Source organism: Fusarium oxysporum, chromosome 6 (assembly GCF_000149955.1).
Source record: "Fusarium oxysporum f. sp. lycopersici 4287 chromosome 6, whole genome shotgun sequence".
NCBI lineage: Eukaryota > Fungi > Ascomycota > Sordariomycetes > Hypocreales > Nectriaceae > Fusarium > Fusarium oxysporum.
Window position 1 is genome coordinate 2,780,671 of NC_030991.1, and position 21,705 is coordinate 2,802,375.

General features: G+C 50.4%; 9 protein-coding genes across 9 annotated transcripts; 5 read left to right on the top strand and 4 right to left on the bottom strand.

The window, feature by feature from the left end:
* Positions 1-57: 57 nt before the first annotated feature.
* FOXG_22399 (uncharacterized protein) lies at positions 58-518 on the top strand (the record flags this gene model as incomplete). Its single annotated transcript, XM_018402807.1, has 3 exons — positions 58-142; positions 282-335; positions 448-518. The coding sequence occupies 3 exons, from the start codon at positions 58-60 to the stop codon at positions 516-518; spliced, it is 210 nt and encodes a 69-aa protein (XP_018256897.1).
* A 1,200-nt stretch (positions 519-1,718) lies between these two features.
* On the top strand, positions 1,719-3,726 carry FOXG_16265 (uncharacterized protein; the record flags this gene model as incomplete). Its single annotated transcript, XM_018396323.1, has 3 exons — positions 1,719-1,972; positions 2,089-2,859; positions 2,967-3,726. 3 exons carry the CDS (start codon positions 1,719-1,721, stop codon positions 3,724-3,726), a joined length of 1,785 nt encoding a protein of 594 aa, XP_018256898.1.
* A 2,249-nt stretch (positions 3,727-5,975) lies between these two features.
* FOXG_16266 (hydroxymethylglutaryl-coenzyme A reductase) lies at positions 5,976-7,136 on the top strand (the record flags this gene model as incomplete). The annotated part of the gene is made up of 1 exon (XM_018396324.1): positions 5,976-7,136. The coding sequence occupies one exon, from the start codon at positions 5,976-5,978 to the stop codon at positions 7,134-7,136; it is 1,161 nt and encodes a 386-aa protein (XP_018256899.1).
* Positions 7,137-7,651: 515 nt separating this feature from the next.
* FOXG_22400 (uncharacterized protein) lies at positions 7,652-9,152 on the bottom strand (the record flags this gene model as incomplete). Its single annotated transcript, XM_018402808.1, has 4 exons — positions 7,652-8,167; positions 8,231-8,445; positions 8,494-8,761; positions 8,835-9,152. 4 exons carry the CDS (start codon positions 9,150-9,152, stop codon positions 7,652-7,654), a joined length of 1,317 nt encoding a protein of 438 aa, XP_018256900.1.
* Positions 9,153-9,546: 394 nt separating this feature from the next.
* On the bottom strand, positions 9,547-9,663 carry FOXG_22401 (uncharacterized protein; the record flags this gene model as incomplete). Its single annotated transcript, XM_018402809.1, has 1 exon — positions 9,547-9,663. The coding sequence occupies one exon, from the start codon at positions 9,661-9,663 to the stop codon at positions 9,547-9,549; it is 117 nt and encodes a 38-aa protein (XP_018256901.1).
* Positions 9,664-11,196: 1,533 nt separating this feature from the next.
* FOXG_16268 (uncharacterized protein) lies at positions 11,197-13,401 on the bottom strand (the record flags this gene model as incomplete). Its single annotated transcript, XM_018396325.1, has 2 exons — positions 11,197-13,090; positions 13,151-13,401. 2 exons carry the CDS (start codon positions 13,399-13,401, stop codon positions 11,197-11,199), a joined length of 2,145 nt encoding a protein of 714 aa, XP_018256902.1.
* A 373-nt stretch (positions 13,402-13,774) lies between these two features.
* On the top strand, positions 13,775-14,553 carry FOXG_16269 (uncharacterized protein; the record flags this gene model as incomplete). Its single annotated transcript, XM_018396326.1, has 2 exons — positions 13,775-14,201; positions 14,258-14,553. 2 exons carry the CDS (start codon positions 13,775-13,777, stop codon positions 14,551-14,553), a joined length of 723 nt encoding a protein of 240 aa, XP_018256903.1.
* A 1,131-nt stretch (positions 14,554-15,684) lies between these two features.
* Positions 15,685-17,043, bottom strand: FOXG_16270 (uncharacterized protein; the record flags this gene model as incomplete). Its single annotated transcript, XM_018396327.1, has 2 exons — positions 15,685-16,529; positions 16,581-17,043. The coding sequence occupies 2 exons, from the start codon at positions 17,041-17,043 to the stop codon at positions 15,685-15,687; spliced, it is 1,308 nt and encodes a 435-aa protein (XP_018256904.1).
* Positions 17,044-17,519: 476 nt separating this feature from the next.
* On the top strand, positions 17,520-20,294 carry FOXG_16271 (uncharacterized protein; the record flags this gene model as incomplete). Its single annotated transcript, XM_018396328.1, has 3 exons — positions 17,520-17,785; positions 17,849-19,226; positions 19,353-20,294. 3 exons carry the CDS (start codon positions 17,520-17,522, stop codon positions 20,292-20,294), a joined length of 2,586 nt encoding a protein of 861 aa, XP_018256905.1.
* Positions 20,295-21,705: the final 1,411 nt, after the last annotated feature.

Here is a 21,705-nt window from a genome sequence, read left to right on the forward strand (position 1 = left end):
ATGAGATGTAATCAACTCCCCTCTCAGGCCTTTATCAATCTGGATTTACTACCCTCAATGTCTTCCCGTCTTGGGGACGCATCACCATTCTCCGTACCTTTAAAACTTCCGTATGAAAGAGGAGCTCGTGGCGTTGGAACTCGTACGTACTCAGGAGGCTGCACATCACCGCCTTCATCTCAGCCTCAGATATGTTATGTTATGTTATGTATATTTTTCGTCCGGGGGGCCGTAGGCATCTCAGCCTCAGAGACTTTGCGACTAATAAAGTCTAGGGTAAGGCGCTTCAACCAACAAAGTGCCTCAACGGTTGTGGCGTTGGGTCGACCACTTGCGTTCGTTTCCTTCCAACATTCACCCAGACATAATGATATTGTCCAAATTACAGGGACCAAAGTCTTGATGGATTGTACTGAAAAAGCCAAAGCTAACGCGCTGGAGCTGTAGTCGTGCTGGCTACTTTGATCAAGCAACAAGCCAAGCCGGAGGGTTCTGCCTATCAAGGAGTGCGCCTGTGATGGCTTAGCGCAGTTTCCGACGTAAGTTTTGGGGCAGTCGAAAGCCATGCGCTGCAACGCGCCCCTTTCGGCAATCGACAATCTCTCCGACCCAAAGGGGAAGAAGTAGCGAACGACAGGGCCATACTGATGATGCCAGAGTCGTTGTGGAGTCCCGTATTCTTGTGTGATGACGTCGAAAAACTGGCCCCAGAGAGGGAATCCAGGAACCGTAGGGATATGGCGAAGCTCTGATACGTAGCGTGGAAAGATCCAGCTCAGCCAGACCACGAGATGCACGAATAATGCAAAGGTCCACGAGGCGATGAGGATGGGTAATAATTGGCACTGTAACTGATGGGACGTGAGGAGCGCGTACGCTGTGCTTGAAGCGAGGAAACAAGGCAAAGGCGACTCCAACAACAGTTCGGTCATAGCGGACGGAAACAGATGCGGCTGACCTGAAGCGGTAAGTAGGTGGGTAAGTAGGTATAGGACCAAGAGGATATCAGAGATGGTAACTTGTGCAGTCGTTAGGTATGGTCCTGCTACCTTCGGGGAGACCTCGTTTTTCGTTGTAGCAGATGATGCAGAGGTGAGGTGAAGTAGATTACTGGAAACTACAAACAATATGCGAGTGATACTGTAATGCGCAGTATAGTGTTCCACAGTGACAGCTAGCTGAATAATCTGATAGCTCGCATAGCCAAGATAGGTGAACTCTGCCTTGCCAGCCCGTATTGGCCGGTTCTCCCTGTTCAGCCAAGAGTCAGAATACTGGGCAGCGGCAGCAGCACTAGCAGCAACATTATCTATAATGGATTCTGCGACACAGTTGGTAAGCTAGTAAATATCGCTAAGGTGGCCACTAATAACCACTAACACGGCCGTTTTCCCCCAGCTTTCATCTCAAATAGTACTGTCTTGCCCCTTAGACCTGCTAAATAAGCCTGCGTCACCCAATATTCTATGAGCCCCATGCAGCTTATCCAAACGCGATTGTTCCGAGACAACAGTATAGTAATAGTCCTCTGAGACACCATATCTGAACACCTGGTACCCACGGACTGTAAAGCGTTCGGTCACAATCCTGCAGTATTCCTCATTGCCCGCCCCCCCCCCCGGGCCTATCCAGACGCTGGGACTTCACCTGCCAGGCAGGACTCTGTCAAGTGTCGGCGCGATTGTCCTTAGTGCCGCCACTTCCATTGCAATACGGTTATGGAGAGCTTCCTTGGTTCGCTGATGAAGCATGTACCTCCTAGCCTAGATCACGCCGTGACCTATATGGCTTTTCTTCTTTTGCCTATTCTCCTCCTTTTACTAGGTACAATATACACTCGACTTCAATCCAGACCACATTCTCATAACGATGACTCGACGAAAGCCCCTCCCCAGCCTTCGTGGGGGCTTCAGGGGCTAGGCCATCTACTCTCTCTCACTCTGCAGCCAGAGAGTTTCTTGACACGCCTCACGTATGTTGGAGACCCCCTTCTGCAGACTTATTCAACTTCGTATTACTGGATCCACCGTTGCTTGCCGGCTTTGACGGTCGTTGCATCACCGCATCGCTAACTGAACTGCGCATCAGCCACGAATTGCGGGGAGCTCCAGCTTATATTCCGCTCATCGGTCGGGAGATATACTTGGCGGTGCCTGGAAAACAGATCGAAGGACTGTTCAGACGGAGTAGTAGTCTGGTGCCGACGCCCAGTTTATTCGATGCTCTGACCATTTTCTTCGGCTTATCCGGCCGTGATATCCACATCTTCAACCATGACCGTATTTCCGCCTACGAGGCCAGTGTAGGATTCTACACGGATCATCCAGATGTCTCCCGGCGTATCATGGAGCACCAGAGACAAGACTTTGCTCATTATCTTCAAGGGCGAAATCTAGTGTTTGTGATGGAGAGATTCAAGAAGAATTTGGCGTCAGAGCTATCCGCAGCATCGGAGGTCAGACACGATTGGGGCCGTATTCCTGATCTCTTCAGCTTCCTATCAAATCTCATCCTTAGAGCTAATGTAGAAGCCTTGTATGGAGAGCATCTCCTCAGAATTTGTCCAACTTTCTGCCAGGACTTTTGGAACTTCTACAAAGCATTTCCGAACATCTCCAAAGGTCTGCCGCGATGGTTGGTACCGTCAAGCTACCAGGCGCGTGACGAGATGCACAAAAACTTCGATCGTTGGCGCACCTGGTGTAGCGAAAATTACAACTGGGATAATGACGGGCTTCGCGATATCGAGTACGAGCCTATTTGGGGGACCCAATACGTCGGCAAGATGATTCAGCGCCACGAGGCTCTCGGGCTCAGCAACAACGGAGTAGCTGTGGTGATGCTGGGATATTTTTTCGTGTACGTCCATGTTCACTCCCTCTCTCGCTCAACCTTTGCTCTACTCTTCCGCCACGAGGGATGCAGAAGCGAGAAGCGACCGAGAGATCGCTGCTTACCCAATACAGTGCTATGGCAAACACCGTTCCCGCAGCTTTGTGGATGATCGTGCACATCCTACTTGATGCAAGTCTGCTCCGTCGGGTTCGCCACCAGATCAGCCCTGCCTTTCAATCCACAGAGGTTGGAGAGCAACCAGATATCAAAGTACTGATGAAGGATCCCCTCCTCAACTCTATCTACTACGAAACACTCCGGTTGCGTGTTGCAAGTACCGTTGGTCGCACATCCCTCGACGACCAGTTGTGTCTCGCTGGAGGCTGGAAGGTCAAGGCGGGTGTACCCGTCATGTTCACTGGCTGGCTTGCGGGACTGGATGTGTCATGCTGGAACACGGGCCAGGATCTGTCAAGTGGCAAGCCTCAGCATCCTCTGGAAGCTTTCTGGGCTGAGAGGTTTCTCGATTGTCCAGGCAGCTCCAGTATCAGCGGCCCGGCGAAAAAGAAGCGCGTTCAACCCGCACGAGAATCTCCACAAAGGCCAACAACACATATGGGGGCGGAAGATGCGCGCTCCAGAGCCTCCGTTGCTGGCTTGCGGGGACATTTCTTCCCTTTTGGAGGAGGAGCATTCCGCTGTCCGGGCGAGACGTTGGCTAAGCAGGTCATCTTCGCCTCGGTCGCCATGGTGTTGCAGAGTTATGACCTGAGGCTTATCGATCCAGAGGAGGCCAGAAAGATAGAGCGTGGTCACCGGGAACTGCCATTTGGTCTCCATAGTTTTGACAGGCCTGTTCCGGTCGAGATTTGCAAGTTATCTGAGACATAGAAAACTTTTGCCTATGTATCGCGTGAATCTAAAACTAAACAGCTTGTTAGACGGAGCAAAAGTCAAAGACGGTTGTCTGGGGTCCGAGCCGCCTGCGCGAAACTCACGTAGAGATGAGGAAGGTTCACCACGTCGATGTGCTAAGTCAATTTCCTGTCGCCAATTGCTAGAAATTTATTAGTAGTTAGTTCTAATAACAACACGATATACTCAAGCAGGATCGATGGCTTGAAACTGTATCATGAGACCCCCATGCATGAATGAATTGTATTGCCATCTCTGAAATCGCCCCTGCGTGCTGTCAAGCCTAGATTATCTCATTGTTCTTTGCTCTGACCAATTACAGCATTTATTGTATGCAGCTCATCCGCTTCTTACCACTTCGAGCTTAGAGGATGCATGCTGACCGGACTAAAGCCTCCGGGGAAACCGTCAGAAAACCATCTAACCATGCCAAAACAGGACATTATCCAATCAGACTCTTTCGTACAGGAACCCTACTCAGCTCTAGGGTAATCAGCTTGCTAATTCTCTCTTTTGCAACTTCGTAGGCTCAAAATATGGTCTAGCAATATAAAAGGCTTGGGAAGATGGGACGTTGATTGGTTGGAAAGGGTTAGAAATGATTAACATTGGCCTGTCGCAGCTTTTCACGTTTTACCATCTGTTTCAACAATAGGTGGCCAAGAGCGAGATAATGGAGTAAGGGGAATAGGTAAAAGTCAGAAACTCAGAAACGATAAAATCTTATGTGTCACGCTGAATCACTCTACCTCTCAATCATGCTACTGTACACACATTCCAATTTGATATTGCTTAAGGGCACAAACGCGACTTCATGCCACCACCTTGGCTTTAGTCACCTGGCGATTGTTACAATTCACTGCACCCAATCTCCTAGGACACATCATATCTCTCAAGGGCAACCTAGGGTAAGCTGGCAGCTAGGGTATAGCGAGACAAGAAGGTGATTCGGCAGGTTATGATTATGCACAAAGACATGAAGAAACATCCAAATCGGCTCTGAAACCTCGGATTTGTTGATGACTCAGATACTTCTGGACCTTTCTCGCCACTGTGTCGCGAGACATGCGTATCCATCTGTCTGACCTATCGCTTCGACCTGGGGATCTCCATCTCCGGGCACCACTAGGCGATGAGGTTCAGTCATAGAATAATCATTCTTTTGTCAGGTCATCCGAACCACGGATTCAGCATCAAGTGTATAGCCATATGAATCGTCAGTCGGGGAGAAACTGTGGGCTCCAGAATCGCTACTTGAGAAGATATGCCCGGTGGAGCTATGCACTAGCCCATCATGGTCCGATAGAGGTGAACGATTAGGACAAAGATTTGAGGATGAGGCGCACTTGCTGCAACGTAGCGACTCGTTGGACCTTCCAATATGGTTCTCTTCTGATGGCGTTCCATGTTGTATGTTAGAGCCGTGTAGCTTCCATTGTGACCGTGCTAAGATGTCACATTCCAGACAGTACGCAGACCAGCGTGGAATGAGGCGTGAATCTGTTCCTACTAAAGACATGAAACTCATATAAGCTTCGTAGTTGAACTATGTACTAATGCTCTAGGGCAGCCATTGGACTCTTATAGCATCTCAACTTCAGGCTCGCGATGATAACTGCCGTTACAGTTGGCCTGTCTAGGCCGTCGTCTCGGTTGCTGGGCTTGGGCAGGGTACGAGCCATCCACAACTTCACAATGCCGATGCAGAAGAAACAAAACCGATAGGTCTACGCTCCTAACTGCAACTCGACTCGAAAACCGACGTACATCCTCGATCTAGTTTATCATAGACTTAAAAGTCATGAACGGTATTGCGGAGCCTAGGTGTGAATGCTTTGGTGGAGCGCTTGCTGCGCTTTCTCATACAGAATCGCAATGTATCAGTCCCTAGCGGCCAAATATGCTAAGAAAGCCAGGTGCGGTCTCACGCTTCATGATCGTCTTCCTTATTCAATATAGTTCTTCCTCAATTCATAACAGGCTGTATATTACTCTCCTTCAGACAAATCTAGACGATTACGTGATAGAAGGTCTAAAGTTGGCCGATGTAGACGTTAGGCTAGGCATGGTACACAGGCAAGTGACGGCAATATCAGAGTTCTTTTCTATCGAAAAGAACAGATATACTGTACTTGACTCCCCCTCCTCGATCTGGATAACTCGATATCTCTCCAGGGAATATCAATCATCACTTTAAAAGAAGCTTTTGCCTCGAGAACACCGCTATGGCTCCTGATTCACGCGACAAGGCCCAGGTTTTGCATGATTTAGCGGACAGGTTCAACCATGCCGCAGACTTGCAATCAGGGAACCTGGAAAACGTGCGTATCGAGAATTGCATAGGGTTCTGCAAAGTTCCGCTTGGCATTGCAGGCCCGTTACGCTTAGCCGGAACACCGGTGCTCGACGATATCTATGCCCCTTTAGCCACATACGAAGCTACCCTTATCGCCAGCTACTCTAGAGGATGCAAGGCCTTTAATGCCTCTGGCGGCATACATATTGAAACTCTGAGCAATGGCATGTCTCGCGGTCCTGTCTTCGTTTTCCAAAATCCGAGGCGGGCAGTCATCTTTGCCCAAGCGCTACCGGGTATGCAGAACGCATTCGCTAGGTGGGCAGAAGCGACTAGCAAGCATCATGTTAGGCTCAAGACTATCGAACCTTCCATCATCGGTTCGCAGGTTCATCTTTTGTGCACCTATAGCTGTGGGAGCGCGGCGGGACAGAACATGGTCACCAAAGCCACACAGTACGCCTGTGAGATGTTGCGAGAGTCATTCGCCGATCAATACAACATCTTGGACTTTTTCATTGAAGGTCAGCTAGCTTCCGACAAAAAACCCTCCTGGGGAAACGTGAAGAAGGCTCGTGGTGTTGAGACTTTAGTCTGGGGAACGATTTCACGGGAAGTCTGTCAGAAGATCCTCGGCTGCACCACCGAGCGCCTCTACATGGCCCAGAAGACTCTCAAAGAAGGCGGGATCAGGAACGGTCAGTTTGGTTCCAACATAAACACGGTCAATATCATCGCAGCCATGTTCATTGCGACCGGTCAGGACACTGCCAGCACCGCCGAAGCATCCTGGAGCCATCTGACCTCGGAACTTGACCCTAAGACTGGTGCGCTTTGCATGAGCCTCTATTTCCCGTCCCTGCCTGTAGGCACTGTCGGAGGCGGTACAGGATACCCGATGCAGAAAGAGGCTCTCAAGATGCTGCGATGTGACGGAGACGGGCCAGACCAGAAGGAACGGCTGGCCGGGCTCATTGCAGCGTTCAGTCTTGCACTCGACGTCAGCACAAGCTCAGCTGTCGCGAACGACACCTTTACTGCCAGTCATATGAGGCTTGCTCGTGGAGAAACGCCGCAACCGCATTTGTGATTGAACATCGCTATTGTCCTATGTATTTTGAGATTAGGACAGCAATATCGCTTGGTCAGTCCAATAATATATATATGTAACTAGAGAAAGTGAGTTTTTTGCAGCAGATAAATCGGCAGCTGTGACTGGACTTCCCCTTTCTTAGCCGCCTTCTTCTCCTTCTATGTCGAGTAACGAGTGCGTGGTATAAGCTTTCTTTCATTCTCTATATTTTAGCCTCTTGACCCTTTCATATCTCGCAACCTGAAGCTAGTTCGCGAGCTATAAAGGGGGCTACGCATCGACTCATGTTGAGGTCGGCTCTCTGCAGTACCTGGACAAGCTTATGGAGACACTAGCAGTAAATGAAAGAAAAGAGAGGTGGATCGTTGCGATAATGATTATTCTGCATCACACACTATCATATAAATACATATCGGAAAATACTAGCCCCAGACTGATATAGTAAATAGGCAGAGTATGAGCGACTTGCAGATTGGCTCGCTCGCGCCCAACCTCTTCAACAGTGAAGAATCTCAAGTAACCCAATTGATTCGGAATTGTCCCTTATGCACAGAAGTCAGAAGGGCCACTAGATCCACAGTCTTGTATATATGGCCATCCTTAGGTAGGAATGCTAGGATTCCACTTTCTGACTGTACGAAAAGCAGAGACTCTCCCTGCACGACTTGTACCTCGACCTTTGAGGTTTCTCTCGGATAAGCTTCGAAGTCAAATGTAAGCAGAATCATCGCAAGATCCGGCAGCTTGATCGTTGCATCGCGGTGCTGACCCGCCAAAGTGACATTTCCTTCCGCTACCTTGAAAGGGTCTTCGCCACGATTGAAACATAAGATCCATCTTGCAAGACTGAAAAAGCCATTCTCTTCCAGTTTGTAGAATGAGAAAGAGATTGATTGGGATGTGTGAGTCGGAACAGCAACAAAATTGCGAAAGAGATGCGAACTATCTAGCACATATGCAGCGGACTCTCTGTCGAGAGCGATGTTGAATTGATTTGTGAAGATATTCTTAGCAAGGTCCAGAGTTCCCTATGGAGATGGGTGGAGAGGTCAGTATGTGTACGCCTAGAATCAGGTAATTCGGAGACATACTGCTTGTACAACACAGTCGATCTTGGCTGCTACGCCTGGCTCATCAACAAGACGACGAAGCAGGTTGAAGGATGCCCCTTCAGTAAGCATGGCGCCTTCTGCGGCCATAATCCGTTCCGCCAAATGACGGAAATCAAGACAGCCTACATCGATGCTGGAGTTCTGCAGCTTCTCATCGGCTTCTTTGATACGGTTTTTGTACCATTGCCTGATCTCTTCCTGCCTTTAGAGACGAGGCAGGTTCATGAAACCATAGAATTCACTGATCTCTTCCGGAGTGCGGTTGAACAGCTGTTCTTGGGCGTGACACTTGAGATTCACAGGACTCGTATCAGACAGTGCATCCATATCCACCAGGATGGTTACTTTGGCCTGGCTTCGAGATGTTCCTGGCAGTTCGTTGAGGCACCTTGCGAGGTCCCTGGCCATGAGTGAAGCATGTAGCTCTGAGTCCAGGCGCCTGGCCATGAGTGAATCATGTAGCTTTGCGTCCTCTAATGAGCTTTTGGAGGGCTTGACTGCCATACTCAACTAGTTGTAGTTTCCAGCTTTAGCCAACAGAACTAACTCGAAAGGACGGAAAAATAAAAGCTTCGAAACTTACCAAAGCCCGGTCTTCTTCGCTGAGGTTTGTGACCTGGCTTATAGCCTGCTCTGTCAACAAGCCATTTAGGCGAATCTTGAGGGGATTTCCGAGTTCAGGGAAGTGACGCTTGAGTAACCTGTCCAATTGTTTTTGGTCATCAGGTTCCAAAATTGCCAGGCTAAAGTCAACAGGCCGAGGCTCAAATATGATAACCAATTCGACGTCAGGCGCGTTTTTTGCCCATTGTAATAGAAGCATAAATGCTGCTATGTTGTCGGCATCCGGGGCGTCATTGCGGACTATCACCAGCTTCTTGGTGCCTCGTTGGGCAGTCATTTTGGCGTTTGAGTGAGGAGCGAAGGAAGAATGGAATGGCCGAAGCGATGGCAGGATAGGTATCTAGTTGAAGGTGAAGAAGGCTATGTACATGAGCCCGAGGAAAGCATTCCTACGCCATATATATAGTAAAAGATCGTGCAGATCCTCTGATTCAGGCCTCCACATTTTCGATGGCTCAGCTGTGATTCAGATCTGGCTTGTGATATGCCTTAGCGATGGTGTTGACCTCAGCCACTGGTCCGAGATTACGGCCCACATGGCCCAGTTTGAAATCAGGGTCCAAATGTATCCGGACGTCCGAGGGTGTGCTCTCTTGAACCTCATTTACTACAATACCTCATCTGCTCGTCAATTCACCAAATGTTTTCGTAAATAGTTACAGGCCCTGAGATCAATCTGCCTCTACCGCAACCGTCATCGTCATCTTCGCAGCACTGAAGAGGAAGTCATGGAACAGACCAAGATCATACTTGTCGCGGTTGTCGCCATTCTTTTTTGGGCCGCTCATGCATTTCTCCTAGTCTGCATACTCCTCAAGCGCACCTTTTGTAGATGGCACGAGCGCATGTCTCTCTCTAGCACTCTGTTAGCTCGTCGCACTGTTGCTACTACGCCTGGCAGCGCTCTTTGCGCCTTCATCATCTCGTTTACCTAGAAAGAACCAAAGAAGTGGATAAAAACTTCGTCTCAATCTACACATGGGTACTTTGCTCGCTTATGCGGACATAAAGGTTCCAAGGCGGGAAGTCCTTCAAGAACATGGGATATGGAGGCCCAAATCTGGACCATAGCAGGATCTTTGTCGACCGTCCAGCATAGCAGCAGCCGCGAGGCAGTGGAACCGTATGACAACACGAGGATGAGCAATAGGAATCACGTTCACCTAGGAAGTGATATGTACCTCAGCAATAGAACAAGTCAACTGTCGGCACAGCCAAGTGGTATACAACACCATGGACTCGCTTGCTGAGTATCTAGAGGCCGCAGGGAACAGAATTTTCCAGCTTCCAATACCAGGTGCGCCACCGTCTGTCTACAAAGTCTCATCTTAACGGAGCAGCGTCCATACTAGGACTCTTCAAGCATCAACCCCATCCTACATGTTGAGCACAGGGCCGACTCAAATGACGTATGGGTTGTACGAGCTTCATGCCTGATATTTCGTGCCCCACCTTGGAACACCTGAGATGCGCGTAACTCAAGCCGATGAGATAACCGGAATATCCATGCATGATGAGTTATATATTGTCGTTTAAGGGTTACTCTCACAGTAAATAGTATCAAGAAACGATATCAAAATATATAACAGAGAAAAATGAGGAAGGGAAAGCAATATATCACATTCTCTCAAATGGCTATTCTTACTGGTGTCGACTAAGGCTAGCCTTCGTGAAGACACCCGTAATGGTGGTGATGCTACAATACAATACAATTTATTACGCCCGGCGGCTTATTTTGGCCGATAGGGCACTAATCACTAATGCTTACGTACATTGCCTGATTTTCGTCCTCTTCTCCCCGAGCCCATGCTGTGCTACACGTTGCTCAATCTGTGTCCGCGATTCCTAGAGCCCAAACTGTACCTTGCTTTTCACCATATGAATTGAAATAGGTTTCCTCAAGCCCATAATGCGCCTGTTCCTCGATTGTGCTTTTCCTTCTACCCTATTGCTCCCTGCGTCATGGTGATGCTACAGTGGGGTGCGGGTTCAGCGTCAGTAATCTGTCATTGTAAATTTACTGAGAATAGCCAAAAATGGACTAAACGTGGCGCATGCACAGTGTACCAGCAGCCCCAATACGATCCCTGCCCTCCCTTAGCACTAACAGCACAAAAATGCTTGGAAACTCGGGCATCAATGGCCCCGTCTAATGACCAACTTCATTCATCCCGGTTTCTATTTCTGACAACCTATTTTTACCTAATGATTATATGTTTATATGCACCCCATTCACAAATACAGAAAATACTCGTTGATTACTATGGCAGCTAGTTCGGTATACACTACGGCGGATATAGACCTTCAAGTAGAAATGGAGATCAATCAAAGCCCCAACTCTTATGGGATCCCCATTTACGAAAGCGCCCAACCTTCCCGCGCATAACCTCTCGTAACGATCTATCCCGCAGCTTTCCTTCTTCCGATTCGTGAACTTGCGTGACCGCCAAAGACTGGGCTGGTTCTATAAGATACGGTAATTGTTGTAGCGCCTCCCGTGTGGAGGCGAGGTATGCCACGCTCTGCATTGTATCCGGATGGTTTTCTCCAAGCACAAGGCAGCGAAGGTGGAAGGCGGTTTGGTGAAGCTGAAAGGCTTCGTCATATCGGCCCTGCTGATGGTACGTCGCCGCGAGGTCCGCCATGCTGCTGATCGTATCTGGATGCTTCCCCCGAAGCACCCCTCGTCGCATTTCTAGTACTTCTTGGCAAATGTTTTCGGCCTCGGCATAACGGCCCTGCTGATGGTACGTCGTCGCAAGGTCCGCCATGCTCCTGATCGTATTTGGATGCTTCTCTCCAAGCACCTCTCGTCGCATTTCTAGTACTTCTCGGCAAATGCTTTGAGCCTCATCATATCGGCCCTGCACATGGTATGTCGCTGCAAGGTCCGCCATGCTTCTGATCGTATGTGCATGCTTTTCTCCAAGCACCTTCCGTCGAAGTTCTAATGCCCTTTTATCAACCGGCTCTTTCTCCCTCCACCGTTCTCGATCGTAAAGAAAATCCGATACTCTCTGGAATAAAGTTGCTGTCTCGATCTCCGTCCTGCTCACCTCCGCCCACTCCCCTACTCGTACAGCATGCGTCACATACTCCTCGCATTGTGCCCATGAAGTTGGTTGCGATGGCGGAAAAAGATCATCTACTATCTGTAGAGCTATGCCAGAATAGTATGCTTCGCTGTTCTCCGGTTCATTTACTGCACCTGGCGCCTTGCCCGTGGTCGTCTCTACCGAGCTGCTTATCCTCAACCCAAATCGTACGGCTTCTTGCACAAGCTTATGCATCTCATAACTTCGCCTGCTATCCTCCTTCCGACGTAGGCCAAGGAAAGAAAATTCGGTCAGACGGGTGACTGCTTCTAGAACCTCAAGCTCCGTAGCCTCTCCAGTTGACCTCTCGCCGCCAATGTTGTATCGACTAGCAGCTGCCGCCATCAATTCTTGCGTTATGTCCTGACTATCCAGATACGCAATCACATGGAGAATGCCGTACGACATCTCGCTCTCCGCTCGAATTCGCTCCGTCGAGATCCTCCAAGTCTCAAGCACGCTGTTCGATACCTCTGGCCGTCGGTGTCGGTCCGTGCCGCTCATTCTTAGCACTTCCCATCGGGTCTTGCCCTGCCTGAGGAGGTCTAGGTACTTCTCGGCTGACATTGACATACGCCTCATGTATACGCCGCCTTGCGAGATCGCTAAGGGTAAGCATCGTAACTCCTCCAATAGAGCGTCCACACTTGCCTCCCTCAAAGTCGACGGCTCATCTCTAGCTACTGCGAGAAGCGTCGTCGCCTCATCTATAACCATAGATCGCACCTCGATACCGCGACGCGATCCAACGAGCGTGCCGGCGATACGCGCATCTCGACTCGTCCATAACACCGTCCCTTGCGATGTGCAAGGTACATATCTGTATAGATTCTGGTTCTCGTTCGATCCTTCTCCCTTGAATTGTCGGCCCACTCCAAACAACCTCAGGTTATCAGCGTTGTCGAGGACCAGCAGCCATTTCGGCCGCCTTTCGATCTCATTGCGCACTGCATCGAGCAGATCCGTCCCGTCAAGCTGCTCGTCGACCCCGAGCTTCTTGCCGATCGTCTTATAATCGGCTAGAAAAGTCGTCTCACTGTCGGCATGCACCCAAAATACGCTGCATTCCTCGTCGGCGTCGCATCGTCGATATGCGTAATCTAGCGCGATCTGTGTCTTGCTTGGTTCGTTCCTCTGTTAGCCCTTTCGCTACACCGTAGTGTGCCGAGTGGAGACCTACCCTGATCCTCCCAAGCCCCAAAGCGCAGCGCTACGGGATCCCGGCGTCGGTGGCAAAAGCTTATCTAGTCTGTCGATGAAATGCCGACGATGGACCAGATCCTCGTTGCGGGGATACGGAATGACGCGAACGACTTCGGCATGGGCCGCTGGGTGGGGCAAGTGGTAATGGATATCCCCCTGGTTAATTCTGGCATTGTCGCCAAATCGGCTGCAAGTGACGCCGCGTCGGTGGAACGCTGGCTGATCCATTTTGTTGCTAATTATTTTACAGCACCAATCTTCTGGAAGTCGCCAAATTTGTACAGTCTCACGTCCGGAGAGGGGTAGCAATAAGGCTGAGAACGTGACGAGACACAGCCTCACTGATTGGTTAAAGACAGAGCGCATTGCCATCAGATGACCATAATCGTACTTTTACCTACCACCAACAGACTACAACAATGGTACTCACCTCTCGGCCTAGCTCTGATATAGGCTTCATTCGCTGATTTTTATCGCGCAGGCAGAGGCAATAGGAGCAGCGGCTAGCATCATCGGCATTATCGGTGCGGCATTTACTGTCATCCAGGAGATTCGAAGCGCGCGGGGCAGGGTCCAAGGCACATCCGAGACGCTGGATAATATGTCTAAGCATCTGGACGCTATCGATGAATCACTTGGTCTTGTTCGCGAGGAAGAAAAGCTGCAAACGGCCAGGGTCGAACTGCAGGTGAAGGCCATCACCAACATTGCCACTGAGCTTAGATCATTCCTGGATAACCTTGCTGCCAGGCAACGAGAGAAGGCCGTGTCACAGTTCTTCCACGCCCTTAAGTCGGGCGACAAGGACGACAAAAAGTTGCAAGGCATCCTGGACCAGCTTGACCGGGCTCGTAATGAGCTCGGGTTGCGGATCTCGGTGGCTCAAGTCGGCTTGTTGGGAAACCTCCAAGACGGCTTTCGAGTTGCATTCGGCGTTCTCGAGCAGACAAACACTAGGGTCAACAAAGTGCTCGGGATCAACTTGGCTCTTCTGGATATTGTGAAGAACCGAGCGCTGCAGCAGACAGGTCAGACATATATGTTAGTGATCGCACAAAACAGACCTACTGACGAGATTTCATAGCGGATGGATTCATACCAGTTAATGTTGCTGACATACTAGCGATGGGAATGTCCGCCCCCGATAATACGACGAGCATGAGCAGCTCCAACGAGGTGAGGGAAACAAATATTTATGGCAATGTGACGCTTGGTCAGGCCCGAATAATGACGGGCAATATTGGGGTAGAAGGTTGGCAGAAAATGGCAGGTCGCAAGACGACGATTGCCAACAATCAGTTCGGTCACGACGTCCGAATCATCACTGGTGACATGGGAGGGGAGGCGGCGAGGGGCTTCAACGATTCCTTCTGGAAGTGAGATTATTAAAGTCTACGTTCGAGCATTGCTATTGAACCCGTTACCACTAGTCATTTCCATCCGGAACTACTGTATCAGCATCGATCGCCCTGAACTATTCACAACGATAACTTTCTCCATGAGAAGACCACTGTCTCCGCAAAGCAGTGATTGCATAAGGTGCCGCAATAAATGCTCATAGAGAAAGGGATTCCACAGCGGTGCCCTCGAACTTAAGATAATCCAGGTAAGTCTCGAATTTTGGAATATGTAGCAGTATCGCTGTAAAATCACCTAGAAAGGCGCTGACGAACCAAGTATGCAGGCAGGTCAAAGTCATTCAACCGAGCGTGGCGTTGCGGACAACTTATTGGGAGATAGAGTTTGGATCAACCAAGGTGATGTGGGAGGAAACATGACATTTGGGCCTACGTGAAGCGTCTGATTTGACAGTTCCCTGAGGTCCGTTGTTGACTGTATATTCCGGTCAAAGTATGGCTTCGTCGAGAAGGTACGCCATTCCCTTCATGCAGTGATTATCTAGGGCTGAGTGTGGCTGAAGTCGGGCGTGTGGCTGGTTAAAGTGGTTTAGGTTCGTCATCCTGTCATCCTGTGATCATGTCATCCTGTCACCCTAGCACCTGGCCCCGCCTTTATGAGTAATATTTAGCCTTGTAACTCAGGCTCACATACTTACACAAGCCAGGGTAGTTTGGGACCGACCACTTCTTTGTGTTTCCACTTTTCCCTCTTTTGTCTCGTTACCAACATCCAGGAGCCATAACCTGTGACGAGGCTGGCGTGAAGCTGGAGATGACAGCACCGTACACGCCCGACACTAACCCGATTGAAGAGTACTTTGCTGAGATGAAGGCTTATGTGAAGCTGCGGTGGGATGAGCACATCAGTCTCATCCAGAGAGATTTTGGATCCTATGTCAGGTCATGCGTGCAAACTGTAGGGGAACACAGGCGAGCGCTGAGGGACACTTTCGTAATGCAGGACTGGCGGTTGAGCAACCTCTGTAGAGGCACGAGCCACTAGACCTTAGAGACCACGCTAGACATTGTTTGTAGTTTAAGCTAGAGGGAAAGGAAATAAGGTGTGAGGCATAAAGCATGGGAGAGAAAACAAAATATGATCATCATTCTGCTACCCTAGAGCTTCCTCAATCCAACGTGGCACATCATTCATGAACGAAAGCGCAACCCCCAATTGAACTCCTCTGTCGGTGTAAAACTCAGCACCTACTTCAGAGTGGACATGCCTAAGATCGAGGCATGCCTCTCTTGTGATTTCGTAAGCACATCGAATGTTTTGCTGCCAACGAGGGCTATCCACTTGATCCTGTTGCCATTCGTGGTATCTTTCTAGAGCCTGGTTTCTCCGCATGGGGATGACAAGGTCGATCGGTCGCTGCCGAGTCGCCACCGACCCCTGCACTTCTCCCCGCGCTTCAGCATTGGACTCGTTAAAAATCTCACCCTGATGCTGACCAGGATGACCAGGACAGGTGACGTTGATATTAATTGGAGACGAACTGTCAGATCTCTTACGCTTTAGCCTTCTTCGCTCCGAGCTCTCCTCTTCATTCTTGTAGATCACCTGGCGGATGTTTTCAGGCACGTCATCGTGCGTCCTCAGCAGATTTCCTTCCTCAGCAAAGTCAACAAGCATGCTCAGGATGTTAGTATCGAGCTTGTAGTGCTTCTTGCTCTCCGGATCACGCCAGCAATAGAACTGCGAGTTCACGCAAGGGACACCGGTGCAGTGCAGAAGCTCGTAGACTTCTTTCCACACGGGACGAGAGCCCGTCGACTCTTCCTGATCAGCAAGCAGTTGGTCTCTGGCAATGAGCTGTCGGCCTGTAGCCCCACGGCCGCGACTCCGGATAGTCGCAGCTGCCGGCTGCATGACCTCTTTATAAACAAAAGAGATATAAATTCTTAGCTTATTACCTTCACGGAAGAGAGGAGCCCAGCCTCTCAGCTTATCTTCTATCGTCCTTTAGTCCACAACGAGGCCATCAAAGCGCTTCCTCATGTTACGTTCACTACGTTTCTCTACGCTCACAATAACGGTTGTCTCATCAGATTCGTACCTCGGCTCGGGAAGTTTGTCCTTAACGGTCGTCGCTAAGTCGAGGCTTAGAAACTTGTCCCAGTAGGCACCGGGGGCAAGGGTCAGATTCTCCTCCGTGATCTCGACCAGCTTGGACAGTCTGCCCTTCTTAAGCTGAAGCTTCCATTCGATATCGTAGTGAATGCACGTTGGATCGTCTTCGTCGTCTCGGAAGTTGGGGTCCCAATCACTTAGCCCAAGCAATGGCAGGCGTCTGTCTTGGAGAGGGGTGCCATAAGCGCGCGGAGTTTCGCAGGTCCGAAATGGCGGAGTTCGGCCATCAAGGTCAAACTCGCCATCCAAAGAGAAGGGGCTGTCGTTGGCACGGCGAGGATCGTAATCTGGCGCATACATGTCAGGCGAGAAGGAACATCGAGGAGGCAAACTCATGGCGACGGCTGGCAGCGAGAAGGTGAGGAAGGACACTGGGCGAGACGAGGGGCAACCAGTAGGTGGGCAGGCCATTGCCAACAAAGAACAAAGGACACATTTCCTTCACGGTTGCCTAGAACACGTGACCATAAGCTCATCAGCAGGATGGAATGTTCAGACCTTGACTCAGGGCAACGGCGTGTTAAACGTTGGGGAAGAACCAACGGTGCGGCAAAAGTACAGTATCGAAATTGTTTTATTATTAGTACATATGGGTTCAAGCTGAAGACCCCGACACCTTAGACGAGATATGGTCATGCGCCTTGAAGCCAGGGCGAACAAAATCGAAGATGATGCGATGACGTAGGATCACGTGAGCGGCTGAAGTAAGGAATGTTGGTCTTTCAGCTTTCTGTGCTTTGTGCAATTGCAAACAATGCCAGAACCCCTCCTGTAAAGGTCCGTGGACCGATTGCAATTAAATCGACATCAGGATGCCAGCACATTCACCGCATGAGCAACGCGAGGTCAGCCATAACCAGTTCCGCGACCATACTGTCATCCACCAGGGAAACGTTCAAGGGAACGTCTACTACGGCGCGCCCCACCCGGCGGCCCGCGCCGAAGTCGTCCGCGTCATTCCATATCCCCGCAACGAGGATCTGGTCCATCGACGGGATCTCATCGACAGACTAGATAAGCTTTTGCCATCGACGCTGGGATTGCGCAGTGCCGCGCTCTGGGGCCTAGGAGGATCGGGGTAGGTGTCCGCTTTCGGCATGGTACGATTGTCGCGAACGGGCTAACAGAGGAATGAATCAAGCAAGACACAGATCGCGCTAGACTACGCATATCGACGATGTGACGCCGACGACGACTGCTACGTATTTTGGGTGCATGCCGACAGCGAAGCGACTTTCCTAGCCGATTATAAGACGATTGGCAAGAAGCTCGGGATCGACGAGCGGCTTGATGGGACAGACCTGCTCGATGCAGTGCGCAACGGGATTGAAGCTCGATCGAAATGGCTGATGATCCTCGATAACGCCGACAACCTGAGGTTATTTGGAGTGGGTCAAGTGAAAGGGGAAGGGATGGCCGAGAACCTATATAAATACATTCCTCATGCATTGCAAGGGACGGTGCTGTGGACAAGTCGAGACGCGCACATTGCAGGCACGCTTGTTGGAGCGCGACGTGGTGTCGAGGTGCAGTCCATGGCTGTAGATGAGGCAACAACACTTCTCGCAAGGGTCCGAGATGAGCCAATAAGTACAGAGCAGGCAGTGGAGGAGGCAGGAGTGGATGCTCTTCTGCAGGAACTACAGTGCCTCCCGTTGGCGATCTCACAAGCCGGCGCATACATGCGGCGGATGTCGATGACAGCCGAACAGTATCTGGATCTCCTCAGACAAGGCAAGACCCGATGGGAGGTGCTGAAGGTGAGCGATGCCGATCGACATCGACGACCGGAGGTATCGAACAGTGTGCTTGAGACGTGGAGGATCTCGATAGAGCGGATCCGAGTGGAGAGCGAGACATCATACCGGATATTACACGTGGTTGCGTATGTGGACTGTCAAGACATACCTCACGAGCTAGTAGCAGCGACGGCTCGTCGATACGATAAAGAGGATGAAGAGGATGTCATTTCAACCGGACAAGTCTCAGACCTTGAGGTTTTGGAAGCAGCCACACGCCTGACAGAGTTTTCTTTCCTCAGCCTTCGCCAGACAGAGGATAGTGGGAGAAGGTACGAGATGCACAAGCTTGTGCAAGAGGCTATACGATATGGGCTGAGGGTGAGAGGCTCTGTAGCAACAACCATTGGCAATGCATTGAGGGCAGACGAGGGGCCAAAAGAGGATGAGGGATACTACTGTGGCAAGGCGCTGCAGGTAGTGGGCGACCTCTTCCCGTCATCAGAACCTACTACATGGGCACGATGCGAGGAGTACCTGACGCATGCCATTCAAGTAGGGGAGTGGGCGGAGGTAGGCGGGACAGAGACGGAGACAGCAAATTTACTTCAGAGAGTATCATACTTTCTTTATGAACGAGGTCGGTGGAGAGAGAAAGAGCCGGTAAACAGTCGGGCTTGGGGTCTGCGACGAGAGGTGCTCGGGGAGAAGCATCCTGATACAATCGACAGCATGGCAGACCTCGCGGCGACATACCATGCGCAGGGTCGATATGAGGAGGCCGAAGGCATCTACCAAGAAGTACTAGAACTCCGACGAGATGTGCTCAGGGAGAAGCATCCAGATACGATCAGCAGCATGGCGGAACTCGCGGCGACATACCATGCGCAGGGTCGATATGAGGAGGCTGAGAAACTGAAAGATAAAGTACTGGAACTCCGACGAGAGGTGCTTGGGGAGAAGCATCCTGATACGATCAGCAGCATGGCGTCACTCGCGACGATATACCATGCGCAGGGCCGATATGAGGAGGCCGAAGGCATCTACCAAGAAGTATTAGACCTCCAACGAGATGTGCTCGGGGAGAAGCATCCTGATACGATCAGCAGCATGGCAGACCTCGCGGCGACATACCATGCTCAGGGCCGATATGAGAAGGCTGAGAAACTGAAAGATAAAGTACTGGAACTCCGACGAGATGTGCTCGGGGAGAAGCATCCAGATACGATCAGCAGCATGGCGTCACTCGCGACGATATACCATGCGCAGGGCCGATATGAGGAGGCCGAAGGCATCTACCAAGAAGTATTAGACCTCCAACGAGATGTGCTCGGGGAGAAGCATCCTGATACGATCAGCAGCATGGCAGACCTCGCGGCGACATACCATGCTCAGGGCCGATATGAGAAGGCTGAGAAACTGAAAGATAAAGTACTGGAACTCCGACGAGATGTGCTCGGGGAGAAGCATCCAGATACGATCAGCAGCATGGCGGAACTCGCGGCGACGTACCATAATCAGGGCCGATATGAGGAGGCCGAAGGCATCTACCAAGAAGTATTAGACCTCCAACGAGAGGTGCTTGGGGCGAAGCATCCAGATACGATCAGCAGCATGGCGTCACTCGCGGCGACATACCATGCGCAGGGCCGATATGAGGAGGCCGAAGGCATCTACCAAGAAGTATTAGACCTCCAACGAGATGTGCTCGGGGAGAAGCATCCAGATACAATACAGAGTATGGAGTATCTTGCCTCAATCCAGGAGGCTCTACAGCAGCTACCAAGTCTCAGAGTCAGTCCAGTCTCTAACAATCACAAAAGCGGACGAAAAGGAAGCCGAGTCTAAGACAGGGCTCAGACCTCTGTGGAATGATCTACGTAAGACAACTGACAAGTTTTGTAAGTCGAGGTTCTTACGATCGCAGCAGGGGCCTTGACGAGTCTCTCCATTCCTACCTGATCGTCCTCACTTAGATTCATTTGACTCGGGGTAACAGATGGGAATTGATTAGCATTCTCTGTACAGTATTGTAGTTTTTCTTGGAATGATGCATAAGTATTATTGCGGATGACTATGGCTTCAGGTCAAAAGTGGGCGTTGTGATAATTTAGAATGGTAATCTGGAGCAAATTAGCCTCTGGATAAGTTAAAATGTCACCTGTAGAGGGTACGTACATGCTGTTATTGCTAGCTGACGACAGGGAGTATATCGGCTTCAGCTGTTTACTGTGCATGCGCCACATCTAAGCCTCTTTCGGACATTCTTAAGAAAACTTCAATAAAAGATTACTGACGCTGAACCCGCACCCCACTGTATATATTTTAGCTAGATATGCTGAACAAGACTGAAACACCACGGTCGTCGGTTCAATCGTATGCAGACGCAGCCAGGATGACATCCACCAGCATGTCCAGTCAATCTTCGTCTGTAGCCCGATCGGCAACTCCAGAACCGGTGTTCTGCACAGTCGACACATCCAGAGTTCCTGAAGACCATCTTGGAGACGCTACACCAACAATGATTCGCAAGACCGTGGAGCAGGAGATGCGACAGTCAAGTGACCAACCTCGCTGGCGATGCGTCGCAGTGACCAGAGATGGACGGAAGGCTAATCGCCTTAGGATTATAGGTAGGAACGAAGAAGAAATACAGAAGATCAAGACCATCCTCGAAACCAGGAAAGCTCCAGGTGCAAGAGTCCTTCGAGATCAACTATATCCTATCAAAGTTGATAGCATGAATCGTATGGCCGTCTTTGACCAGGCGTTTAACATCCTCCCCGGAGCAATAGAAACCTTAAACCAGGAGAATGAAGTCCAGATTGCCAAGGTAGCCTGGCTGAGCCGAAAGGTCAACCCCAAGTCATATGGATCCATGGTGGTGTACCTCACTAAGAGCAGCGACGCCAAGAGACTACTGCAGGAACACTACTTTCTCGTCGCAGGTGAATCGGCATACACGAGTGTATTTGAGCAGACCACTGGACCGGAACAATGCTATAACTGCCAAGAGCTCGGTCACAAGGCTTTCTCGTGCAGCAAGACTCGAGTATGTGCAAGGTGCGCCACCGTGGGCCACCATCACAGTGAGTGCCAGGCGCAGATACCAAAGTGCGTCCTCTGCAGTGGTCCGCATGAGTCATTCAGTAGAAATTGCCTGAAACTCCACCCCAGGCGGCATGAGTAAGTTGTTCCGGGTGATGCAACTGAATGTGAGAAAGCAGGATACGGTACACGAGAGCCTCATGAACGATAA